Source organism: Manis pentadactyla, chromosome 13, assembly GCF_030020395.1.
Source record: "Manis pentadactyla isolate mManPen7 chromosome 13, mManPen7.hap1, whole genome shotgun sequence".
Lineage (NCBI taxonomy): Eukaryota > Metazoa > Chordata > Mammalia > Pholidota > Manidae > Manis > Manis pentadactyla.
In genome coordinates this window covers 88,298,419-88,319,950 of record NC_080031.1, presented here as the reverse complement: position 1 = coordinate 88,319,950, position 21,532 = coordinate 88,298,419, and the positions used below count along the sequence as shown (strand labels likewise).

Below are 21,532 nucleotides of genomic sequence, written 5' to 3'. Positions count from 1 at the left end.
CAGAGTCCTAATGAATCAGTAGACTGTGTGGAAAACATCCAAGCAAAATACAGTAAATGCACTGGTTCAGGAGTGTGTACGTCAGGGCGGGGGTGCTGTGACAACTGCCATAACAAAAATCACTCGAAAGAGAAGACAGGCCCTCTCCCTTCAAAAGGTGGTTGGTATAAACAACCTTTATTTTTACCCAAAAAAATTTTTTTGAAAGGACTTACAGATTCAGAGCTGTTTTCTGCTGCTTTGTGACAGTGGTTTCAGATCTAAAATAGAACATCTATTACACACAGTCGATATTTATTATTATACTCCATTGAATGCCATCATCATTCTCCAAAATGTGTTGAAGTTAGGTCTCTGGCATTTCCCTTTCCTCTGAAATGGGTGCTTTTATGTCTCAGCTAATGGCCGAGAAGAGGAGGAGAGAAAGACCAAATGCTTTATTAAGGGGCTAGAGCTATTTTTCTCATTTGCGTGAACCATGTACCTTAATGCAAATATGACCTAACAGGTGGCCAACATGGTCTCCAAAGACTGGGTACAGTGGGGGTCTCAATCAGGATCAGCACACCCAAGCTGCTCCTGATTCCATCTGGGAAGTTCTGCAGCCTGGCTGCACGTCCTGTGGACAGAAGCATCCTCCTAACGTTGCAGTCCTTGCAACGGGCCTGTCTGGGCACATGAAGGACATCTGGTATTTAGACCCTCCATTATTGAAACGTCCCCCTGGTGCAAGAAGAGTCAGCAGTTTGGATCTCTGTGACATGGGTCTCCAGCACCGGTAAGCTGGAATCTCTGCTCCAGCACCTGCTTCCCTACCTCTCTCTGGACAGAGGTCCCTTGTTCTGGCTTGTGGGGTGTCCAGGTCTGTTTGTCTACCAGCTCCTGAGGCAGGCAGCCTGGTTTTCTCCCTTCAGAACAGACACTGTTCTCTATGACGTATTTACTTTAAATCACCACTCCGGAGGAGACTACAAGCACACAGCAGTTCCACTTAACACAGTGATGTCAGCGAAACAATCACTTCCTCCTAAAACTGTGGTTGAGAAGCATTTGCCTTTCTCTCACCTTGAGCCTGCAATCACAGGGCCGTAAAGTGGAATGAGCCTTTGTATGCCTATATGGCTGGAGCAACCCTGTACTCCTTCTATAGAGTTTTATTACTGAAACCATTAGGGACTTTCAGCCTTTTGTCCACGTAAGCATAGATGCATAACCTATATTCACTATTAACTGAAGTGCAGTTTCCATCTATGCCAGCATCTCCTCTTTTCAGCCTTCATTCTGTTCCTCTTTCTTTGTTGTCCAAGGAAGGACACAGACTTTGACATCACATAGACCAGGGTCTTCCTCTTGGCTTCCCCTTTTTACTGATGTGCTGTGACAGACTGTGTGTCACCAAGACATGTTACTTAACCTCCCTGAGCCTCAGTTTCCCTGCATGCACAGTGGAGATAATAAGGCCTGTTTCCCTGGGCTGCTGTGAGGATTAAATAAAGTACTATGCACATGTGCTTTGTACACAGAGGTGCTCAGTAAACCTCCACCCCATCCGTCCTTCATTTTCCACATCATTTTCCTTCCCACGCATGGGAGTGTATGATTCCCATTTAAAAATCACGTAATGTGATTATACTATCCTGAGACAGACCTTCTGCCTCTCCCAGAGGCCCACCCCCAAGAAGGGGCAGATTAGTGACCTGGAAGAAGAGAGGGTGGTGGAGGGGTAGCTGCTTCCCCCACTGAAGTAGAACATGCAGTTGTTATCTGGGGCCTACCTGAGGCTTTCTTAAATAATTCCAGGAAATGCTATTAAAAAGTGATTTTTAGTATCTCAACTTTGGAATAAACATTTATTGAAGGCTACAATGTTTATGTGCATTGTCTCACAACCTATCTTGAGACACTATTTTACCCATTCTAAAGAGGAGGACACTGAGGCTCAGAAACCTCCAGTATTTTCCCAAAGTGGAACAGAAACACTCAAATCCCATGTTCGTACCATCTGTTTTTTCTGCTCCCCTATAATATTAGCAATAGCTGGACTTCATATAAGAGCTTTGACCCAATTTCATTTCAGATGTTTAAAGACAGTCACGTTGTAAAGACAAAGACGATGAGGTCAGAAAGCTGGAGCAATAAAAATGAAAGTGTTATCCTTGGTGTAAAAGCCAACAAAACTCCGGAATATGATTAAATGGTAACAGCAGCAGTCTCTTTGTGTTGGAACTGCTTACAGGTCTTGAACTTTGTCCTGATGTTCAAACTGGGCTGCGTCCCATGCTGGGATTTTTTCACTGGCTGGAAGAACTTTTTACAACTTGCACGCTGTGCCTGTTGTAATGCGCTGATAGTGACCTCGGAGGCCGCCTACTGCACCCCTCGTGCTTGCCACGCACAGTACCACTCCCTGACCCACTCATTACCGCTAGAGTTGCCAAACCACATGGAGTTTAGCGGCAGCCAGGAAAGAGTGTAGAAAAAATTAGCCCTGTTCTTTTTGGAAGGTGCGCTTACCCAGGTGCAGAGAGCGTGTTCTGCTGAACCTCTGCCGTTATCTCAGAGCGGGCGATGCGGGCACCACCAGAGCCCCACTGCATTTCCCACGGCCCTACCTCTGTGTGGAGCACCAGTACCTGCGAGGCCTCAACTCCCGATCCTCCTCCTAACCCACAGCTCCACGTGGTGTCTGTGACCTTGGAAGTGGGTACGGTCGAGTGTCCTGGCTCACATCACTCCATGTACTGTTCTCCCTAATCACACCAAATACTCACTCCCCTCTTCACTGGGACAGAATCGCCTAGAATTGCACAATCTCAGAGCCCAGAGGAGTTTCAGAGACTATTACGTATTATGTCCTTTCATTTACTCCTAGGTGAGACTAGGAGTCAGCGATGCCACGTGGCTTGCCCAGGGTCACATGGTTACTGTGTCCTTCCTGGTATTAATGACAGTGTGAATTACTGATTTCTTTTTAAACATCTGAGGTTTCAGATGTTTAAAGACAGTCGCGTTGTAAAGACAAAGACGATGAGGTCAGAAAGCTGGAGCAATAAAAATGAAAGTGTTATCCTTGGTGTAAAAGCCAACAAAACTCTGGAATATGATTAAATGGTAACAGCAGCAGTCTCTTTGCGTTGGAACTGCTTACAGGACTTGAACTTTGTCCTGCTGTTCAAACTGGCCAGGTCCCACCGGTTTGTGAACCTGGGTAGGATTTTCAGGGCAAGATCTGGGGGAATAGTTGGGCAGCAGACCAGCACTAGTATTAGGGGAAGTGTAAGCGTTACTCTGTCCAGGTAGACTTGTCATGGCTTCCCAGCCCTAGTGGTTCTTAAGAAATTAACCTGACTAGTCAGCAGTAAGATACGGCAATTTATGACCCCATTCTCTGTCTTGATGATCATTTTCAGTCTTGGTGACGTCCCTTTGCTTCATGCTTTGCTGACACAATGACCTGCTATATGACAAGGGAATGGGGGTGGGGGTGGGGGTGGAAACTCCAGTTATTGAAAATACTTGATCGTTTTAAAAAACAATTATCAACGCAGATGGAGTTACAGGATTTTCAGACAGACCTCCTTATTGCCTCTTTTGTTTAGTTCTCTATCAGGAATATCTGATGGCTAGTTTCCTGGCCAACTAGCATTCTTCACAGTCCATTTAGCTCACGGCAGACACCAGTCACACCATGTGTGCATCACAGTTCCATTATTCAGTTTGGCTTTAAAAACTAAGAGAAAACATCATAAAAAGAATTTTTGTCTGGGCTCAGACTGTGTAGAAAGTCAACACAATTCTTGCCCAAATGATTCAGAGTAAAGCTGTATAATTAATTTTAGATGAACCTTAAATAGATCTAATAAATTCACCAAGCAGATGCATGTTAAAATTGAGAAGGTTCTTAAGGTTATCCATGAATGGTTGGGGAAGAGTAGGATTATAACTTAATAGTAATGGTGAATTTTACAATGGCCATTTCTCTTCAAGCTAAGAATAGTAGAAGGTTGAGACAATTCAATGGAAAGTTCAGGCATCATAAGCTTACTTTTGAAGTAAATGTTTTTGTTTAGAATCTTCATATTGACAGTTTTCCCATTACCTAATTTTCTGGGTATCTGCTTAAGTCTAAGTCATGTTTAGCCTAGATAAGCACAGTCACAGAGAGAGAAGTCAATGAATGTCTGCAGATGTCTATAAATATGCTAGATGTGGGTAGCACATTTCAAAGTTTCAAAAACCAAACAACCTCTTTAATGGCAGCAGCCCAGCTAGAGCAAAATTTTGAGCTCAATGCAAAGTTCCTCTTTGCTCTGTTCTCCTGGGCTGGTGCAAGTCTGTATTGCTGCAGTCATAGCAGACAGCCCCAGCCCATGTTCTGCAGGATGGGAAATGACACTGTGATTGAATTGGGATCTCTCCACAAAGTAATCATTTCAACAAGAATATATATTGTGTGCATATTTACAAAGATTAGAGCCCTAAGTTGTATAGGAAGGGAATAATACATCAAAACCTCAGCTGAAGACAATTGCAAAGTGTTGGTGTAGACTGGCCAAGATGAACCCACACTGCCAGAACACTCTTACCCATATGATGTACGTGTTAACAACCTGATGATATGATGATAGAAAGATACATAAAACAGCTATTTTTCCTGGCGTAGAGCCCTTCTGTAAACCTGGAGATATTTAAATAACCCATCTCAGCCATGATGGAAGGATTAAAGAAAGCCATTGAATTGCAGAATGGATTTCTTCGTGCACTGTTCTAACTGCCAGCTTCTGGGTTTGAGAAGGTTGCCGTCTAACCCCTGCAATCTTATGTGGAAAAAAATTAAAATTGGGAGATACACAATAGCAGGACATTTGTACAAAGACGAATGCAATTGTGGAAGGACAATGCTTCATTTGTCATGTCAAGAAAAATTAATCTTTAAAAGTATACTTGTATTCCCAAAGATTTCTAAAGGAATGAGAATCAGCCTTTTGCATCTCCATTATTCTTCCATTACATGCCGCAAACCCTCGGAGGTAATATGCTCCATATAATACTATACTAGCGCTCTTGAGCCCTTGGTACATGTGGCCACTTCCTCTTCGCCATATACTTTCTCATCTAAAATGTCAGCTGACTGGTGTCTGCTTTATGTTTTACTTGCTCTTCCTGTTGACTTCTCCTCTGGAACGCTCTACTGCACGGCAGACATGAGAAGCAAGGAAGGGCACCTCAGAGCTTCTGCCCTTTGCATTCAGAAGCTTTAGAATACGAAGAACTGGTAAATAAATAATGAATGAGTAGGTTGTGGCCTTTACCCTGTCTGTAAATACTTGTTTATATCACTTGGTAATGGATTGCCCCTGAGAACAAGCATTTAAAGTTTAATTTTAATCTACACATCAGAGATGGAGATACGGAATTGCTTAGGCTTTTCTCTCCACATCTCTTCCTCTTTGAGTTTTAAGATAAAGCAAATTAATTAATGTGCACTTTTCGACTGAAGAAATGATTAAGACCCAGCTGTGTTTCTGAAATTATAAGTTGCGATGCAACACTTGGGACTTGTTAATGCTTTTTTTGGCATGAAGAGAGACATAGGTATCTAATATTAAGTGGTGTTCTAAAAAGCACAAGTTAGCAGTTTGTTTTCCAAATTAACTTTCAAAGACACCTAAGTTACTAAGTTTGGCTTTTCTACACACAAATCTTAAATGATTGATGGACAACTGTAAAACAGTTTTGTTAAAAAAAAAATCTTTGGCAGGCTATTTCAAAGGCTTTACTACTCTGGAAAGATGAAAAGATATCTCCATTTTACATTAATTTCCCCAGTAGATCAACACTTACTTGAAGTATGCCTGAGAATTATTTGATATTTAATGTATTATGAGTTTTCTTTCACTGTATCCAGCAGCCTCAATGGGACTGTTTTACTTTAAGATTTAGGAAAATGTTTCTACACATAAGGAGCATCTTTAAGAAAATACAGCTGAGTCGAACAGTATTTCTGGCATTTTTATTCACTTCTGTGGCAAGGTAGTATTTCAGACTAAAATACACAGAGATGGGATTTTTTAAATCAACAATACCATTTTCAGGATGTGGTTTCAGATTCTCCCTATAGTGTTCTTCACAAAGTCTGAATGGATCCATTTGCTGCTTCTTTAACACAGACTGTGATTTTATTTATGTCTGAGTTCACTATTAGAGTTACTGTAGAATTTTACACAAACAGGGATGAAAATCTCAGCTAAGGAGTCAGGCAGGTAATGAAAATCAGCAAGCAGGACCAGTTACAGGTGTGCTTGCATGCGTGCGTGCATGTGTGTGCGCATGTGCATGTGTGTGTGTGTGTGTGTGTGTGTGTGTGTGTGTGTGTGTGTGTGTTGGGGGAGGGGCGTGGTACCTGAAGGGAACTGTCAGTAGGTCTGTATCTCAGACATTCTTGTTTTTATGAAGAAGGTCCAAAACCTCCTAATTTTTCAATATTGGCAACTACTTCAAATCTCATACAGATTATGGGCTGACCAACGAAAACATGTCTGGGGGATGGCAGGCTGCCGTAAACCTGCTGAGAAGAAAAGTATTTACCCCAAAAAAAGAAAGTCCTTTCTCAGTTGCCCACATTTTTTGGAATGCAGTTTCATAACTGTGAAATAGCCACCTAATGGCCCTAAGATGGCTCAGGATGAAGGTCATGTGATTGGGAGAAGCTTCACAAAAGGGCTCAGATGCCCGAGGAAAAAGACACAGTGGGTAAGGGATACAGGTTTCTTATGTAAAACACAATAATCAGTGAATTCATAAGGGAAACGACATGAAGCAGAGGCCCCTTTTCCCTTAAATTTATCTTCGAGGACATTTCATTTTATGGAGATGAATAAAGCTGACTTGCCAAAACAAAAATCCCTTTTTTGCTCTTTGGCAGGGTGAAGTAGAGAAATAAAGTCTCCCAGCTGAACTACTATGAGGTCAGAAGCTTTGCTGCTATATTTCACACTGCTACACTTTGCTGGGGCTGGTTTCCCAGAAGATTCTGAGCCAATCAGTATTTCGCATGGCAACTGTAAGTATCCACAGTCTCTCTCTCTTTCCCTTTGCGGGTGTGTTAGTCTGCGTCAACCAGCAAAACATAAACATGAAAAATGGAGTAAAACAGGAGACTTGTTAGTCACTTTAACTTGCAGAGGTAGCAACGGCGGATAATTCAAGTCAAACTGGTGGGATGAGTGTTCTGTGATTCCTTTGAATGTTGTGGGGACGCATACGTGTGAGGGTTTGAAATATTCCTAATACTTCTGGTGAAGTCTCAGTTCCTACACGGAGGAGGCCACGGTCATGCCTGAAAACCAGTCATGGGAGAATATCACCATTCCTATCAGTCAGGTAATGCCAGTGTTGTGCATTTTCATGTGTAATCAATATATGGGCATTGTTAACAAGAATAGAAAATAAGGAGATTGTTTTAGAGTACTTGAGGGACAAAATGTAACCCTTTTTTTTTTTTAACTTAAAAGTTCCATCATCGCGAGACTTAGGTAGAGTGAATTCACAGAGGGCCCACTGTAACTATTTTAACTTTCTTTCGGTCTCTTGCTTCATTGTCAAGGGTACAAGGCAACATGTTTAACAATTCATCATGTGTGTGAGGTAGAACAGCCAACTTACTACTTGTTTTTTCCTTCCCGCCAAAAGAAAAAATATTTTATCACAATAAAGGTGAAAGAGAGCATTTTACCCAAATACCTGTTCTCCCAGTAATTACCTCAAAATAAATACCAAACGAACTAATCATTAAAAAGGTGCCTAACATTAATATGGGAAACTAAGGAGAACCATCAATGCCCAGCTTTCTGCTGGATGGTCTATGATGAAAAAGGAAATAGTTTACACAGAAGTGAGGTGGCAGGGCCTGACCCATAAGACATTCAGAGGTCAAAAGTCAGGACCTGATCAAGGGCCAAATTGCGTAGTTCAAGCTCATCTTTGTTGAAGTGGCAGAGTCCCCCTAACTCAAGGTGCCAAACCTTTATGAGCATTCATGTCCGTTTGAGATAGTTATTCTATCTTTGGTACCCCTGTACAGAAGAGACCCCAGCCCAAATTTGCTGCTGAAAAATCATACTTCAGTGGACACTCAGATCCTTTATAGTAAGTAGAGAGGCATGAATTGTTTTAGCACACTCCTTGATGAATGGGTAAATGAGATTTCAGAGCAGTGGAGAGCAAAGTACAAGATAAACCCCATGCCAACGTTAAACACAAGTAAAACATACAGAGACTCTCTAATAAGATGCCCATTGTGAGTAATGCTCAGATTCCACAGGAGGTTAAAGGGTAGGGAGGGGTCTGAGTATCAATCTGTGAATGATTTTTATGTCATTATTTATACCCCCCACCTCCCCTCCCGAAACAACTGCCCCTTAAATGTGACTCACCCTTCTTTCCTGCTTAGTTTGTTTGAGGGATTGCCAGTACTCTGGAGATTGCAGGTTTAAGTCCAGAGAGATTTTTGAGATGTAGGTGCTTCGAAAGGTCAGATATTATTACACATTGCCCTCTCTCAAGTAAAGAATTGTAGGAACAGAGAAATATGTTCATTGACTCTCCAAGTCAGGGATGATTCCAGATCACCTGACTGGCTACACTCGGTTTGACCCTGTCCTGTCAAAGCCCCCATTGCTAAGAGATTAGCCAGTTGCTTCACTCAAGAGTGAACTTCCCACAGTTCCTAGAATGCCAACCAACTTAGTGGGGCTGCCTTCAATAGTGGATTATTCCAACTGGACGCCTGTGGAGACTGTATTTTTCTTCTGGCTCCTGGAAGAGGGCTCTCGCCTCCAGACCACATTGCCTTTGTGGTGATTGATGGGAAGGCTGCTTTGAAATAGTTTTGTCCCGAGACAAGATCTTTGGCAGACTGCCCCTCAGGCTTCTTAGCACTCTAAAGAAGATGAAAAGAAAACTGGAAGAAAAGAGCACCTTCATGTGAAGAGTTCACTTGCAAGTTTAACCCCCAGAAAGTGGGACAAGTTAGAAATTGTGACACTTAAAAATATAAGTCCAGGCTTATTATCATGTGGAAATGAAACTGTAACTTAGTCCTCCTTAAAGGGCACTGTTCTCTCTTTGTATTTCCTAAAATAACAGACTCTTGGAGATGGGAAACGGTGGCATGGTTTGACTTAAATATGGTTTTGTTTTGTGGCCAGCCCCCTCCTCTCCCTGCCCCGTCAATTCTTGGCTTGATTTCCTTTTCCCTCTCTTGCCCCATCCCCTCTTTTCACAGATACAAAACAGTATCCGGTGTTTGTGGGCCATAAGCCAGGACGGAACACCACACAGAGGCACAGACTGGACATCCAGATGATTATGATCATGAACAGAACTCTCTACATTGCTGCTAGGTGAGTGGCCATTTCCTCACGTCTGCCTTCCCAGCATCTGAAGGTCCCAAGACCTCAGCGTAACCACTGTGCATCATTTTAACAATCATGACACTCCCAAAGTGTTACTTAAGGACTAGTTTGTCAAGCAATCATTTGTTCAAGATTTCTGTGTCTGTTTAACTTTATGTGGAATTTAGGTTGAAATAATTGCCCATTTTGGAGCTTAGGCTCAAATAGTCCACTGTTTATCATGAACATACATGCAAAAATCCACGCAGGCACCCAGTATAGTGCTTCTCTCCTGGATCCTTGCTATTAAATTAAGCTGCATATGTAACGTGTATTTTATAGTGTGTGTAGGGGGTGGGGGGTTTATATTAAACCTGTTAATATTTTTACACTGAATACAATGAATACATATACATCATTAACAGACTGGCAGGACCACCCATTTTAGAAGAGTTTTTGATTTGGACCTAATAAGAAAATACTCCTCCATCGGGGAAATGTCCTTTAAATAGAACCACGCCTTAGGGTGGAACAATATGGTAAGATTTTTGATGCCTAAACACGGATCACATGGGTTTAGGCTTTTGTTTTAATTCTTTAATTCTACTCTAAATTTACTTGGACTACAACTTCTCTGGCCATAATGTCCTCTGTCAAACGAGAAGTTGGATTCGATTATCTTAATGAACTCCCTTGGGATTCTAACAATATATGATCCCCCATTTTGGGGGTGTGCAGTCATTCAAGACGATTCTAAATGAGCAGCGACAAGGAACACCATCTTGTGGGGTTCCTCTGTGGTCTTACCTGGATCAAGAATGATCAGTCATTTCACACTGGAAAGAAGAAGTAGAGGTTACGTTTGCCATAACTCTCTGGCAGTGAGCACGAAGGGCTGCATTCTTTTAAAGCACTTAGATGTTCTGAAATGATGAGCTAGGCAACATAAAGCCACAGACTCAGCCAGATTAAAATATCCTTGTGAGTACCCCACATTTGATGCCGGGGAACAATGCCAAAACACTTTTTAAAAATTTTATCTCACAAATCCTTACATAGTATATATTATTTGTATTTGCTATGTAAATGGAAAGTATAGTTGCAAGTTCTTTATAAATGTTAATTCATTCAGTCCCAGAAAAGACTTTATGGGAAGGAGCCATTCTTGCCCCCAAGTCTTATAGGAGGAAACCACGGTACAGCGGGGGAAATGGCTGGGTCACAGCGACACGGGAGCATCTGAACCCGCATGGCCTTTCTCTAGAGTCTGGGGCATTACTCTCTCACTTTGCAGTCCACTGAGCAGTAGAGGGGGTACTGCTTGGCCTGGTAATGACCTTCTAGTAGCTATTGCCCAAGAACATAGCCATTGTAGGTGTTCATTAAAAAGCATCCCAGTGAGGTCCTCAGCAGCCGCCTCTGGTAGTAGAGGACCAGCTCCTTCTTCAATGTCACTTTTAATTTCCTAAATGTAGCAAGGCTGGAAGATTACATTTGTACCCAATTATCTAAAGGCTGGTCAAAACAAATGATTAAACATGGGATCAGCGAGAAATAGGTTGACTCAAGAATCTTGTACGAATTGTTCATTTTGCAGTTGAGTCTGGAAGGGGGAAGAAGAGCATGGCGCACTCGCACCTGATGATTCAGCGTGGGTGTGAACTGCGGGCCCAGCGGGGGCCGCCTGAGCTAGGAGCAGGGTGCTATGCAAACTTAAAAGTGATCATTATTCCAGCTCATTAGAACCCAGACAGGTTTACCCTAAGCCCTTGCCCCAGGAAAAGGAGAAAAAAGCAAAGAAAGGAAGAAAAGGAGAAACACTTTCATTTTTTGAAAACTATAAGACATGATCACCTTCTGTTAAAGGTCATATTTATAACCTCCTGGCATTGACGTATTGGTTTCCACTCTATACCTAGCCACTTCCCTTCAACACACACTGTGGAAAAATTCCGAAAGGATTTCTGTGGCCCTCATACTTAAGGGCTCTCCTCTCCCTTTAATTTCAGATTTCCCAACACTGCTCTGAGAGATCCAGGTTCCTAGGCAGCAAGTAACAAGATTTGAAGTTAAATCCTTCCCCGCCAGGCCTCAAGCCATGGCAACACAATTCAGTGGTGCTCACTGGAGGGGGGATGAGGATGTGCTAGGATGAAGCCAGTTTGTGTTCAGACTGGGGTGCGTGCGCACATGGGTGGTTGGAAAGAACCCTGACCTTGGTGTGTGGTTTAGCATAAAGCATTGCTTCTGTTTGCTGGGCAGATGTGATCTCGTGGATATTGAAAAACATTGTCATTGTCCAAAAGGAGATTTCATACACGGGATTCTATTTTTAAAAGGCCTCCCAGTTTCTTTAGACAATTGGTGTCAGCAGTTGGAAGCCAAGTCCCATCCAGAATCCAAGCACTAAGTGAGACTTGATGGCACGAACCCCTTTCAGTTCTGCTTTATTATTATCCATTTTGTTAATTCCTCTTATTTTTCTGTTTAATCTCTAAACTGCTAATTAGCATAAACAGTCCACGCCAGAAGGGGGCAACCCAAGAACTTTCTGAGGAATTGCCAATGCATATTAATCAGTTGTTAATTTACAAGTCATATATTCAGCTCCTACTTAAAAGTTTTGAGGAGAGACAGAGCAAGGAAAAAGCCTAGAGTCATCTCAAACTTGATACCAAAGTAATAGGCAATTCCATTCCCATAATGAGCCTGACCCACAGCACCCCCAATAAAGTCAAACACGTCATAAATGAATGCAATAAAACTGCCTTGAAATTAAAGGGCAGAGCGATTCTGGCATCCTACTGAAGTTTGAAGAACTTTCCAAATTCAGCAAGTTACAAAACAGGCTCCTGTTCTCCCCTCACCACCGTTTCACACACACACACAATTCAGTATCAGGCAAGAGAATTTCAAGCTAACCACCTGGCCCCCTTCCTTTAATTTTCACATGAGAGAGCCTGTTTTTATTTCTCTTTTTCTCTGTTGTACTTCCCTAAAAGCAGTAGCAAAAAGATTTCCAAAGGACTAGGGGGGAAAATGGAAGTTGATCCTGACAGCAGATAATTCCTTTCTAAAGACCTTTTTCTTTGTTTTCTCCCCCTGCCCTTTTTTATAAGTAATGAGGGGACTTGAAAGTCTGCATGGGAGCCTTGAGGTCCTGGTCTAAAGCTGTGGGTAATTTTCCAGCCCCAGGACTTCCTGCATTTTAGAAAAAGTCAATGTTATTTCAAGGGAAAATGAGCTGTTTTGCTTTCCTTCACTAACCCCCCATCCCCAATTGAGTGAGTGTAGTTCTGTTCTTTTCTTTCTTCTGAATCCCAGACAAAAACGCCCTTGTACTCAGCTCATACAGAAAGGGATGTGTAAATATAGCCCCACACCTGAGCTGCTGGTTCTGTTTCTCCTTTTCCAAGGGGAGATTGGCAGCACGTTATAAAGACAACCAAATTCTCAGCACAACAGGGAGGTGGTGAACAGAAACAAGCAATGTAAACTTTAGTTCAAGTTCATCTTAGACCTTAATCGGCCATCATCATGTGAAGGAAAGAGTGGCTTCTGGAAATAATTTTACCTTTATCATCTTCCATCTTATCAATCAAATCAGCAAAGCTAAGACTTTGGAAATACATCTTCTAAAGAGTGATGGAGACGGAGATTCGCTTTTGGTTAGCTCCCTTGGTGAACAAATGTGGCATGTTGAATACCAAGTGTTTCATACCTGAATTTGAAGATTCTGAAAGGGCATATAAACCCATCTGTGTTCTGGCTTTGGGGCCAATTTAACTTAAAGAGTCCTCCCTCCTGGACTTCATGGACACCAATACTATAGTTCTGATAAGAGAGAAACTGCAGGAAAGTTTTCATAAAAGGGGTCACTTACAGCTAAGAGGCCATGATCTGTCAGGTGTTGAGGTGATCCAGAGGCACCTTCTGTAGGCTGAAGTCTTTTTTTCTTGCATGTGGAGGTCTTAATTTTTAATAAACATGGATATGGATTTAACAGCCTTGAATGATATATACTCATTCAGGAAAAAATTAACTGTCTTGATTCTTCTGTTTGACACTGTATTAATTTTTCTTTGTTTATAGGGACCATATTTATACTGTTGATATAGACACCTCACACACAGAAGAAATCTATTGTAGCAAAGTAAGTAGTTTTAAAACCATCTTTTGAAATGAAGGACCTAAGGAGAGTTCTTGAAAAGAATGTGTACTTTAAATGGATTGATTGAGATTGATGTGGCTAACAGTTATTTTGAGCATTTTGTGAAATCCTAATTTGGGGGTAAGTTAGGGCTTAATGCATGTTCAGAAGCAGTTGCTCCATATTTTATTCACCAAATATGTTCACCAAAAACTTTGGAGTTTTAGGTAATTCCTAAATTTCTTTAATAAAATATTGCATGTTTGTCCAGGAAAAGATCAGTTTTCACATGTAAAACTTTGTCCCATTAACGTTTCAATGTAATGTTTCCATATCTTGTGGTATTAAGTTTGATTTGACTGCTGTAGATCAGGAATTTGATCGTTATCCATTTCAGACAGACATAAAATATAACCTAAGCTTTCCTTATAACTCCACATGGAGGTATTTTACTTTGTAAAATCTACCATAGAAGTAGATGATCCCTTCAGTCCATGAATTTACGTGAAGTGCTGTACCCTGAATTAAGGCTTTGTCCACCTAAAGTGAATGTCCCCTTTATGTTCAAGAAAATGACTTCCATATTTTGAGGAAAAAGACTGCTTTATGAAAATTGATTTATCAACTGAGAGGAAAGGGCAAAAATATGTGTTTTACCAAAATGAGCATAATTTAGTGAGTCAATTTGGGTATTTTACATGAAATCTCCATAGTGTTGTTTATTCTTTCCTTTCTCCTTCATCTTTATTTCAAAGAGATCATTTCATAGTTTAATGAATAGATAGGAGTTCAAAATTAAATGAACATCCCCATCTCTAATCTTTTGTTGTTATGGTGAATTAATCATGGAGAAAGGATATGGAAAGCTTTCAATAAATGTATGTTCAGCCTCTGTCCCCCCAAGGGAACTCTTACTTCTAAAACCAAATGCAGCAACCTCTGGGCTCTAATTGATTTCTTTCTTGATCCCTGTAGAAACTGACATGGAAATCTAGACAGGCTGATGTAGACACATGCAGAATGAAGGGAAAACATAAGGTAGGCAATTTTCATTTCTCCTGCAGCTGCCACACTGGGTTAAGTTTTTGACTATTATCTCCAGCTGTCAACCGTGATGTGGAATGGATCACGCTAGTCCCTTTTCCCCCAGTAATTGCTTTCTCCATCAATTTATTGAAGGCTTTAATTTGCAAAAATAGTTTGCTTTTAATGTGATGAAACATCATGACAGCTGGGAGGGCTGCATCATGGACTATTTAGGGGCGCTAGGGATTATGGACACAAAGCCGGCTCCTCAGCTCTGCTAAGTGCACTCTCCGGTAGCCCACCGCACAGCCCAAGACCCTCAGGGAGTGTGTGGCAGAGCTCAGAAGACCCTGCTGCAGACATACAGTGGTCTGTGCCTTCGGTCACAGAACAACTTAAAAACACACTTTAGCCAGGAGCTTTGTACATCAAGGGACCCTGGAGCATCTGGCATTAAAATGACTACGACGGGGGGTCAGCACTTCCAGGCTTGCCTGCCTTTGGTGGCATAAACACACACTCTTTCCCTCCATGCCCTGTTTTTATTTACTGTTGAAAACCAGTTGTGGTTGTAGACATCCCCTTTGGTAAACATCAGCAGGAGCTCGAATTTTTAACAGGGGCACTCCTCAACTGCTTTCATTTTAACCTTACTGTCAGCAGCTCACGCGACATGGTGGAGAATAGGTTTCTGTCTTGAATTAACTCGATACAAAAAAGTTTGAACTGTTTTTCAGGATGAATGTCACAACTTTATTAAAGTTCTCCTAAAGAAAAACGATGATACTTTGTTTGTCTGTGGAACTAATGCCTTCAACCCTTCCTGCAGAAACTATAAGGTAAATGCTGTTTTGTCTGTTGGAACCACATGGCCTGGAGGTCACAGTTCACTGTGACTGTACCTGCAGGAACCCAAGAGCGGGTAATTCAGCACCACCTGGGTTGCTCTCACTTGTTGGCCCTAATGTCTTACTCTCCATGAGTGATCCCAAACAGGCTCTGAGCCTCCTGTTTGTTCAGGACTGACTGACACATCTTTAAAAAGCCTGCCCAGCAAAGTGAGTTTCTGTAACACCCTATTCTTCATTGTTCAGAACACCAACATACTTACCACATATGCCATGTGGATTTCCTCTCTCCCCCTTTGTCCTTCTCCCTCCCACCCCACTATCTCCTCTCCAAGTGCAAAAGTATACTTATGTTGTGATTCCTATCTTTAAAGGTCTCTCAAAATCATGTCATTGGAAACTGTAGACTTTCCTCTAGGTGAGATTTTCAAGAACACAGGAATTTAATCCCATTTAGCACTCGGCTTACATGACTATGGCCTTACTTACCTGGGCCTTTATACAAGGGAAAAAGTGAACTCTTAGAGCGTTAGTACACCTGCTTAGTTCTGATGCATCTGACAGAGGCATTGCTGAAGAAGTAAGGGCTGCCAGCTAGAGAAGCAGAAGTGGCAATGATCTCAGGTCTTGGCTCCACATCTGTTGACTGTACCTGTCCCTTCTTTCTACCACAGCCCTTCATTTATCACACACATATTTTCTCCTATGGCCAGGCATTGAAGTTGTAAAGATAAACAGGAGGCCTCTATCCTTAGAGAAGCCAGACAGGGAGAAGAAAACTACAATTCCATAAGGTTGTTGCTATGGTGACTGAATGCAGAGCATTATGGAAGCACAGCAGAAAAGTACTTACTTTAGCCTGAGATGAGGATCAGAGAAAGCTTCCAGAAGGAGGTAGATGACCCCTCCTCTTCAGACGTTCTCCCCTGCTGTTCTCAGACCCGGAACACAAACACCCGCAGCCTAGAAGAAACCCCTTGGGCTCTGTGAGAACAGGGACCACAATTGAGATTGTCCAGAATCTGACCAGTGCCTCCAAACAGGTGCTCAGTTAATTTCCGTGGGTCGTGAATGAGACACTGCCTGACTTTTGTCTTAAGGAAGTACAGGTTAGCCAGATGAAGGGAGAAGGGCATTCCAGGTAGGAAGGGCACACAGCATAGACACACGAATGGGTTAAGAGATATTCCCTTGAGCTTGAGAAACTTCACTTGGTTCTGAAGTGGCGGACTAACCAACAAGAAGCTGGAGAGGTAGGTGGCCACAGGGATGAAGGCCGAGAACAGATTCAGGAAATAGTTCAGGGGCAGAAACCAGTAGGATTTAATGACCGACTGGAAGCCCAGGATAAGGAGGGAGGAGTCAAGAATGACTGCAGGGAGTGGTGGGTGGGCTGACCCAGGGAGCAGGGCAGGAGCTGCGGGTCCCTCAGGGGGATTGGGGGGCTGTGGGCCGACCACTGAGGCAGGGAGCAGGGGAGGAGCTGAGGGTGCGTCAGGGGAGTGGGTGGGCCGACCACTGACCCAGGGAGCAGGGGAGGAGCTGCGGGTGCGTCGGTGTGGATGGGTGGGCCGACCACTGAGGCAGGGAGCAGGGCACGAGCTGCACGGTGGAGTGCGTCATTGAGAAGATGGGGCCGGCTCTGCGGAGGAGCGTGCCCAGCACTGTGGGCGGCAAGGTCTACGGGGCATGAATGGAGACAGGCAAACAGAACATGGGTGGGTAAGCCTTGATTTAGGGGGAGACGGGGGGAAACACAGTTGAGTTTCGCCTGCATGAAGTGAGACCTTGGGACGTGAGGAATGAGGAGAGCATTGGTGGCCTGGAATCAGAGCCAGAGGGCTCACCAGCCAAGGGCTAACAGCTCTGAAAGACCCTCAGCACGCACATCACAGGGAGGGTCTGGTTTTACCATCACATCAACCTTCCATCCTTGTCAGGAAATGGGCACCAGCAGAGCCAGGATAAAGGGCAAGGAAGATAAGGTACGCACCTCAGGAGGGGGCACCGCACGCTCAGTAATCAAGATATTTTAATGCATTTTTTAAACTCTAAGTTAATGTACAAAGTACTATAAGTACTATTGTAAAATATCAAATCTTAAATAATGACAGGATTCATGCAGCTTACAATACAGGCTGCCAGTGCAAACAGTCACTGTCTCCAGTAGCATCACAGGGCTGAAGTTTCTACTTCAAATCTACCACTTAATATTCCATCCCTGTTTGTCATTGTTTAGGGCTCATTAAGACACACGATTCTAACAAATCCCAATGGATCCCCTAGCTGGAAAGCTATCTTTTATGACAAATGACAGGTTTCCTTGGCACTGAACTCCACAGGCTGGGAGTGGCCTCGCTCGTTCTTCCCACACGTGTTCTGGTCCCCAGGATGCTTCACCTAGACTGGCCCCCCTTACCTCTCACTTGTTCTAGCCGCACCTGCTGAGACGTGACCCAGGAGCGTGAGCCTCCTCAGAAACCAAAGACAGGATGTTCTTCCTGCCCAGCCCCGTCTGCATGCCCAGTACTGCCAATGGTAGTGAGAGCTCTCAGTGCTGCACAGAAAAGGGTTCTTTTAGACTTGGGGCACACTGGGGCTTTGCTGATGGTATGAGACGTAATGTATTTGGCTGCAGGGAGAACGAACAGCCTCTCCTTAAGTGCTTTATATCAACAGATCAAGGACCCAATATGCAAAACAAAAACAATGACCAGTCTTCCCCTGAAAAACCCAACTTACAGTACAGAAGCATCAGTTTCATGAGACTAACTGAGGCAGGGGGCTGACACATTCTTGGTCTCTGCCTCTGCACCATGCCATAATTTATAGTTTTTATAACAAATGAGATGAATATATTAAAAAAGATTATAGCCCAAATCAGACAATCAGGAAGAATCCTGAAGGCCATCTAGTACAAATCTAAAACTACAGTCCACGTCTTTTCCTTCCTGTTCTCTAAACCTCTTGAATTTCTGCAAGTCAGGCTGGTTCTTAGTATAATTAGCTGTTCCCTATGGTGATTTAATTTCCCAGGGGCTGCTGCTAAGTCTGAGATTTGATGACTAATACAAGGATTAGTTCTTTGCAGAAAAAGGATTTCACCATGGCATTGTCTGTCTCTGGACATTTCCGAACTCACAAACCAATACATTAATTCTTCACTGCCTCTTGCCTTTGACTAGGTATAGCTATGGCCACTTTTTTTAGAAGTAGGTACATTAGAAAAAAAAAATCCCCTCTGAACATTGTTTCCCCACTGCCAAGACTACCACAGGCACTGCTAGGGATAAAGGCATTCCTGTTGCATCGCTGCCTGCGAAGCACCGCCTCTGAATGCTTGCCAGACCCACAGACCACAGAGTCTGTCAGAGTCACAGGAAGCACTTGTTGGGATAAAATATCATAAAAAGGCTTTCATAAAAATGTGCTGTGGGGTGAGGGAAGAATATACGTGCTTTAAAGGATGCCTGACTGGTCCATGTTCCTCCTAGCAATATATTTTTTTTAACACAACTGCTTCATGTGATTCTCAACTACAGTTTAGACGAATAGGATGGCTTCAGTAGGGGCTATCTCAGAGTGGTTACTGTTAGAAAATCCTGACATACCCCTGAAACAGGCTGGGGGGAAATAGAGAAAAGGCACAGTTGACTGGCTGCACTAATGGCTGCTGAGTAAGAACCTCACTCCTGTCTCCTGGGCAGTTACTCCATGCACCTTGATTTAGTGCTAAATGCTTCTCTGTGGATCCTTCCTTGGCACTATTTTCTGCTAGTTTTTCTGTCTATAGTCAAACCATGCAACTGCCAAATGAAAAATAAAATACCCTCAAACTATAAAGAAGACTACCCCAGAGGGGTGTAGAACATTAATGATGTGGAAGAGATCATTTTAGTGACTCCATGGTACTGAGAGTTAAATGCTAGGAAGATCCCACTGGTTTAAAGAAGACCACATGGTAGAAGGCAGGAGCCCCTGTATTACTGGTAAAGGTAGGCCAGCCTCTTAACTGGCAGTGGCTTTACCAAAAGAGGGTTATTTCCAGCTCACATCTCAGTCAAACAACATGATGTACGGGTCAGTGCGAGAGGTTCTGTTCCACAAGATTATTCAGAAGGCCTTCATCCTGCTCCTATCTCGGCTATCTCTAGGGCTTTAGATTCTCCCCTGGATAACTCTGTATCTAGGGGGGGAATATGGAAAGTGTGGGAGACACTGGGCGGTTGTTTAGGGCAAGACTTAGGCGGCACACTGCCCTACACTCCCATTCTATTGGCTAGAGCTCAGTCATGTGACCACACCTGGTTGCAAGGGAGGATGGGAAATGTAGTGTTATGTGGAAGAGGGAAATGGAATTTGGTGAACAGGTGGTGTGTCTTTGCCACACCCGCAAATGCCTGCAGGGTCAGGCAGGTGACTTGTAGGAGTAAAGCAAGCAGGATGTACATATCTTGTGAGGGTAAAGGGGCCTTGGTACCGGAGACCACATACTTGTTTGAAGAAAATACCAGGGGTGGCCATTACTCAGCTATAGCTGGTTGCTGACACTTGGGCAAGAAAGGCCCAACCGCCTTTCCCAGACTTTCCCATTAAATTGACTTTCAAAAAAAAGCAAGAAATCCAGGTTTCATGTGTCATCTCCCTGTTTCAGGGCTCAGTTTTTTTGTGTGTTCTTTTTTCACAAAATGACCAAATAAAACTCACCAGCAAACCAGTTACAACCCCTAGCAGGCAGGACAAGGCCCGGGATGGACACGAGGAAATGAGAGTCAAATGGCATCCCCTATCTCCACTGCTTTGGCCTGTGTGAGCCCATCTTCTGGGCCTCTCCTTATCTACACAATCTGAGGCTGGAACACGTTTCTGAAGTCAGTGCAAAAGGCCACATGAACTCTGCCTGCACCCATGTTTTTGCATCTTGCTGATGCCATACTATTCTGCCGGCTAACTGGAGGAAGAATTCCAGCATCTTCTACTGGGATTTAACCCACAACGGCAGAACTCCTTAGGCAAAGCAAAACCAGAAACTGATGTCAGTCTCTAGAGTTCATGACTTAAGAGCTAATCCAGGAGGAGTAGGAGAGGAAGGCCGTAAGTTTTCACAGTGATTGCCTCAGAAATTCCTTTCCCAAAGAGAAGACACTTATTTCTAGGTGATTACAGGAGGATATGGGAATCATTACTGCAATGGTAAAGAGTCCAGCAGGCATGCCTGAACTGCAGACTCTCCTAGCTACAGAAGGTCAGTCAAGTGACTTCATCTCTGTAAACCTCGGTTTCCAAATTGGAAACCAGTAGACTGACCTCAGGGGTATTTGAGGATGTGCACCATGTATGTGGATTACTTAGCACGTTAAGTGCTTTAGAAATACTAGTTGCTACTACTACTGTTGGTTGTTGTCATTCCTAATTAAGTCTGATTATTTCATTTAGATGGATACTTTGGAGCCCTTGGGGGATGAGTTTAGTGGGATGGCCAGATGCCCTTACGATGCCAAACATGCCAACATCGCCCTGTTTGCAGGTAAAAGACCTGATTTCTTCTCATTGCATTTGCTTTCCCACGTTCAGCTCTGGAGGAGGCACAGAGGCACAGTGGTACTCAATTCTCTGGTGAATACTGCAATTACGAACGCCCTTTCCATGTGAAATTAGTATAGAACTTGTGCTTTGGTTTCTTAAAAGATGTCTTTGCTATGCTTACCCATGCTTGTGTGCCTTCAGAGAAAGAGATCAGCTTTCCATGGAACATGGGACATACCTGTTAGAGCATGTCTGGCTCAAATAGTAGACGATAGCACCTTGAACCACCAGTGTGGACTGACTGTTTGAAGTAGCGTAGATTCTGGGGTTGGTCTGCCTCAACAAACTCAGCATCATCCAGGACATAGGTCCTTGTCATTCCTCAGCTCTCTTTCATTTCTTTCTCTGAGGAACACTGACTGTGCTCAGGGTCATATGACGTCTGCCAGCCCCAGTGGGAATTATATGTCATCTTGTCCATATATAGGAAGAAGGGAAGAGACAAAAGGAAGCTTCTGGAAGCTCCCTCAGAACAGGGAGGCCACATATGCCCAAGTTCCCAGGAGAGGTCTTCTCAAACATTGCAG

The 21,532-nt window shown here is 43.2% G+C and overlaps 1 protein-coding gene across 3 annotated transcripts in view; it reads left to right on the top strand.

Moving 5' to 3' along the window:
• Positions 1-21,532, top strand: part of SEMA6A (semaphorin 6A) — a 126,846-nt gene that overhangs the window by 54,076 nt on the left and 51,238 nt on the right. For all 3 annotated transcript variants that reach the window (XM_036894594.2, XM_036894596.2, XM_036894595.2), the window contains exons 2-7: positions 6,926-7,063; positions 9,287-9,404; positions 13,488-13,548; positions 14,521-14,583; positions 15,309-15,410; positions 20,856-20,946. In XM_036894594.2, the coding sequence (XP_036750489.2) occupies positions 6,964-7,063; positions 9,287-9,404; positions 13,488-13,548; positions 14,521-14,583; positions 15,309-15,410; positions 20,856-20,946 (535 nt within the window). In that variant the 5' untranslated portion in view covers positions 6,926-6,963. The remainder of the gene's footprint in view (positions 1-6,925; positions 7,064-9,286; positions 9,405-13,487; positions 13,549-14,520; positions 14,584-15,308; positions 15,411-20,855; positions 20,947-21,532) is intronic.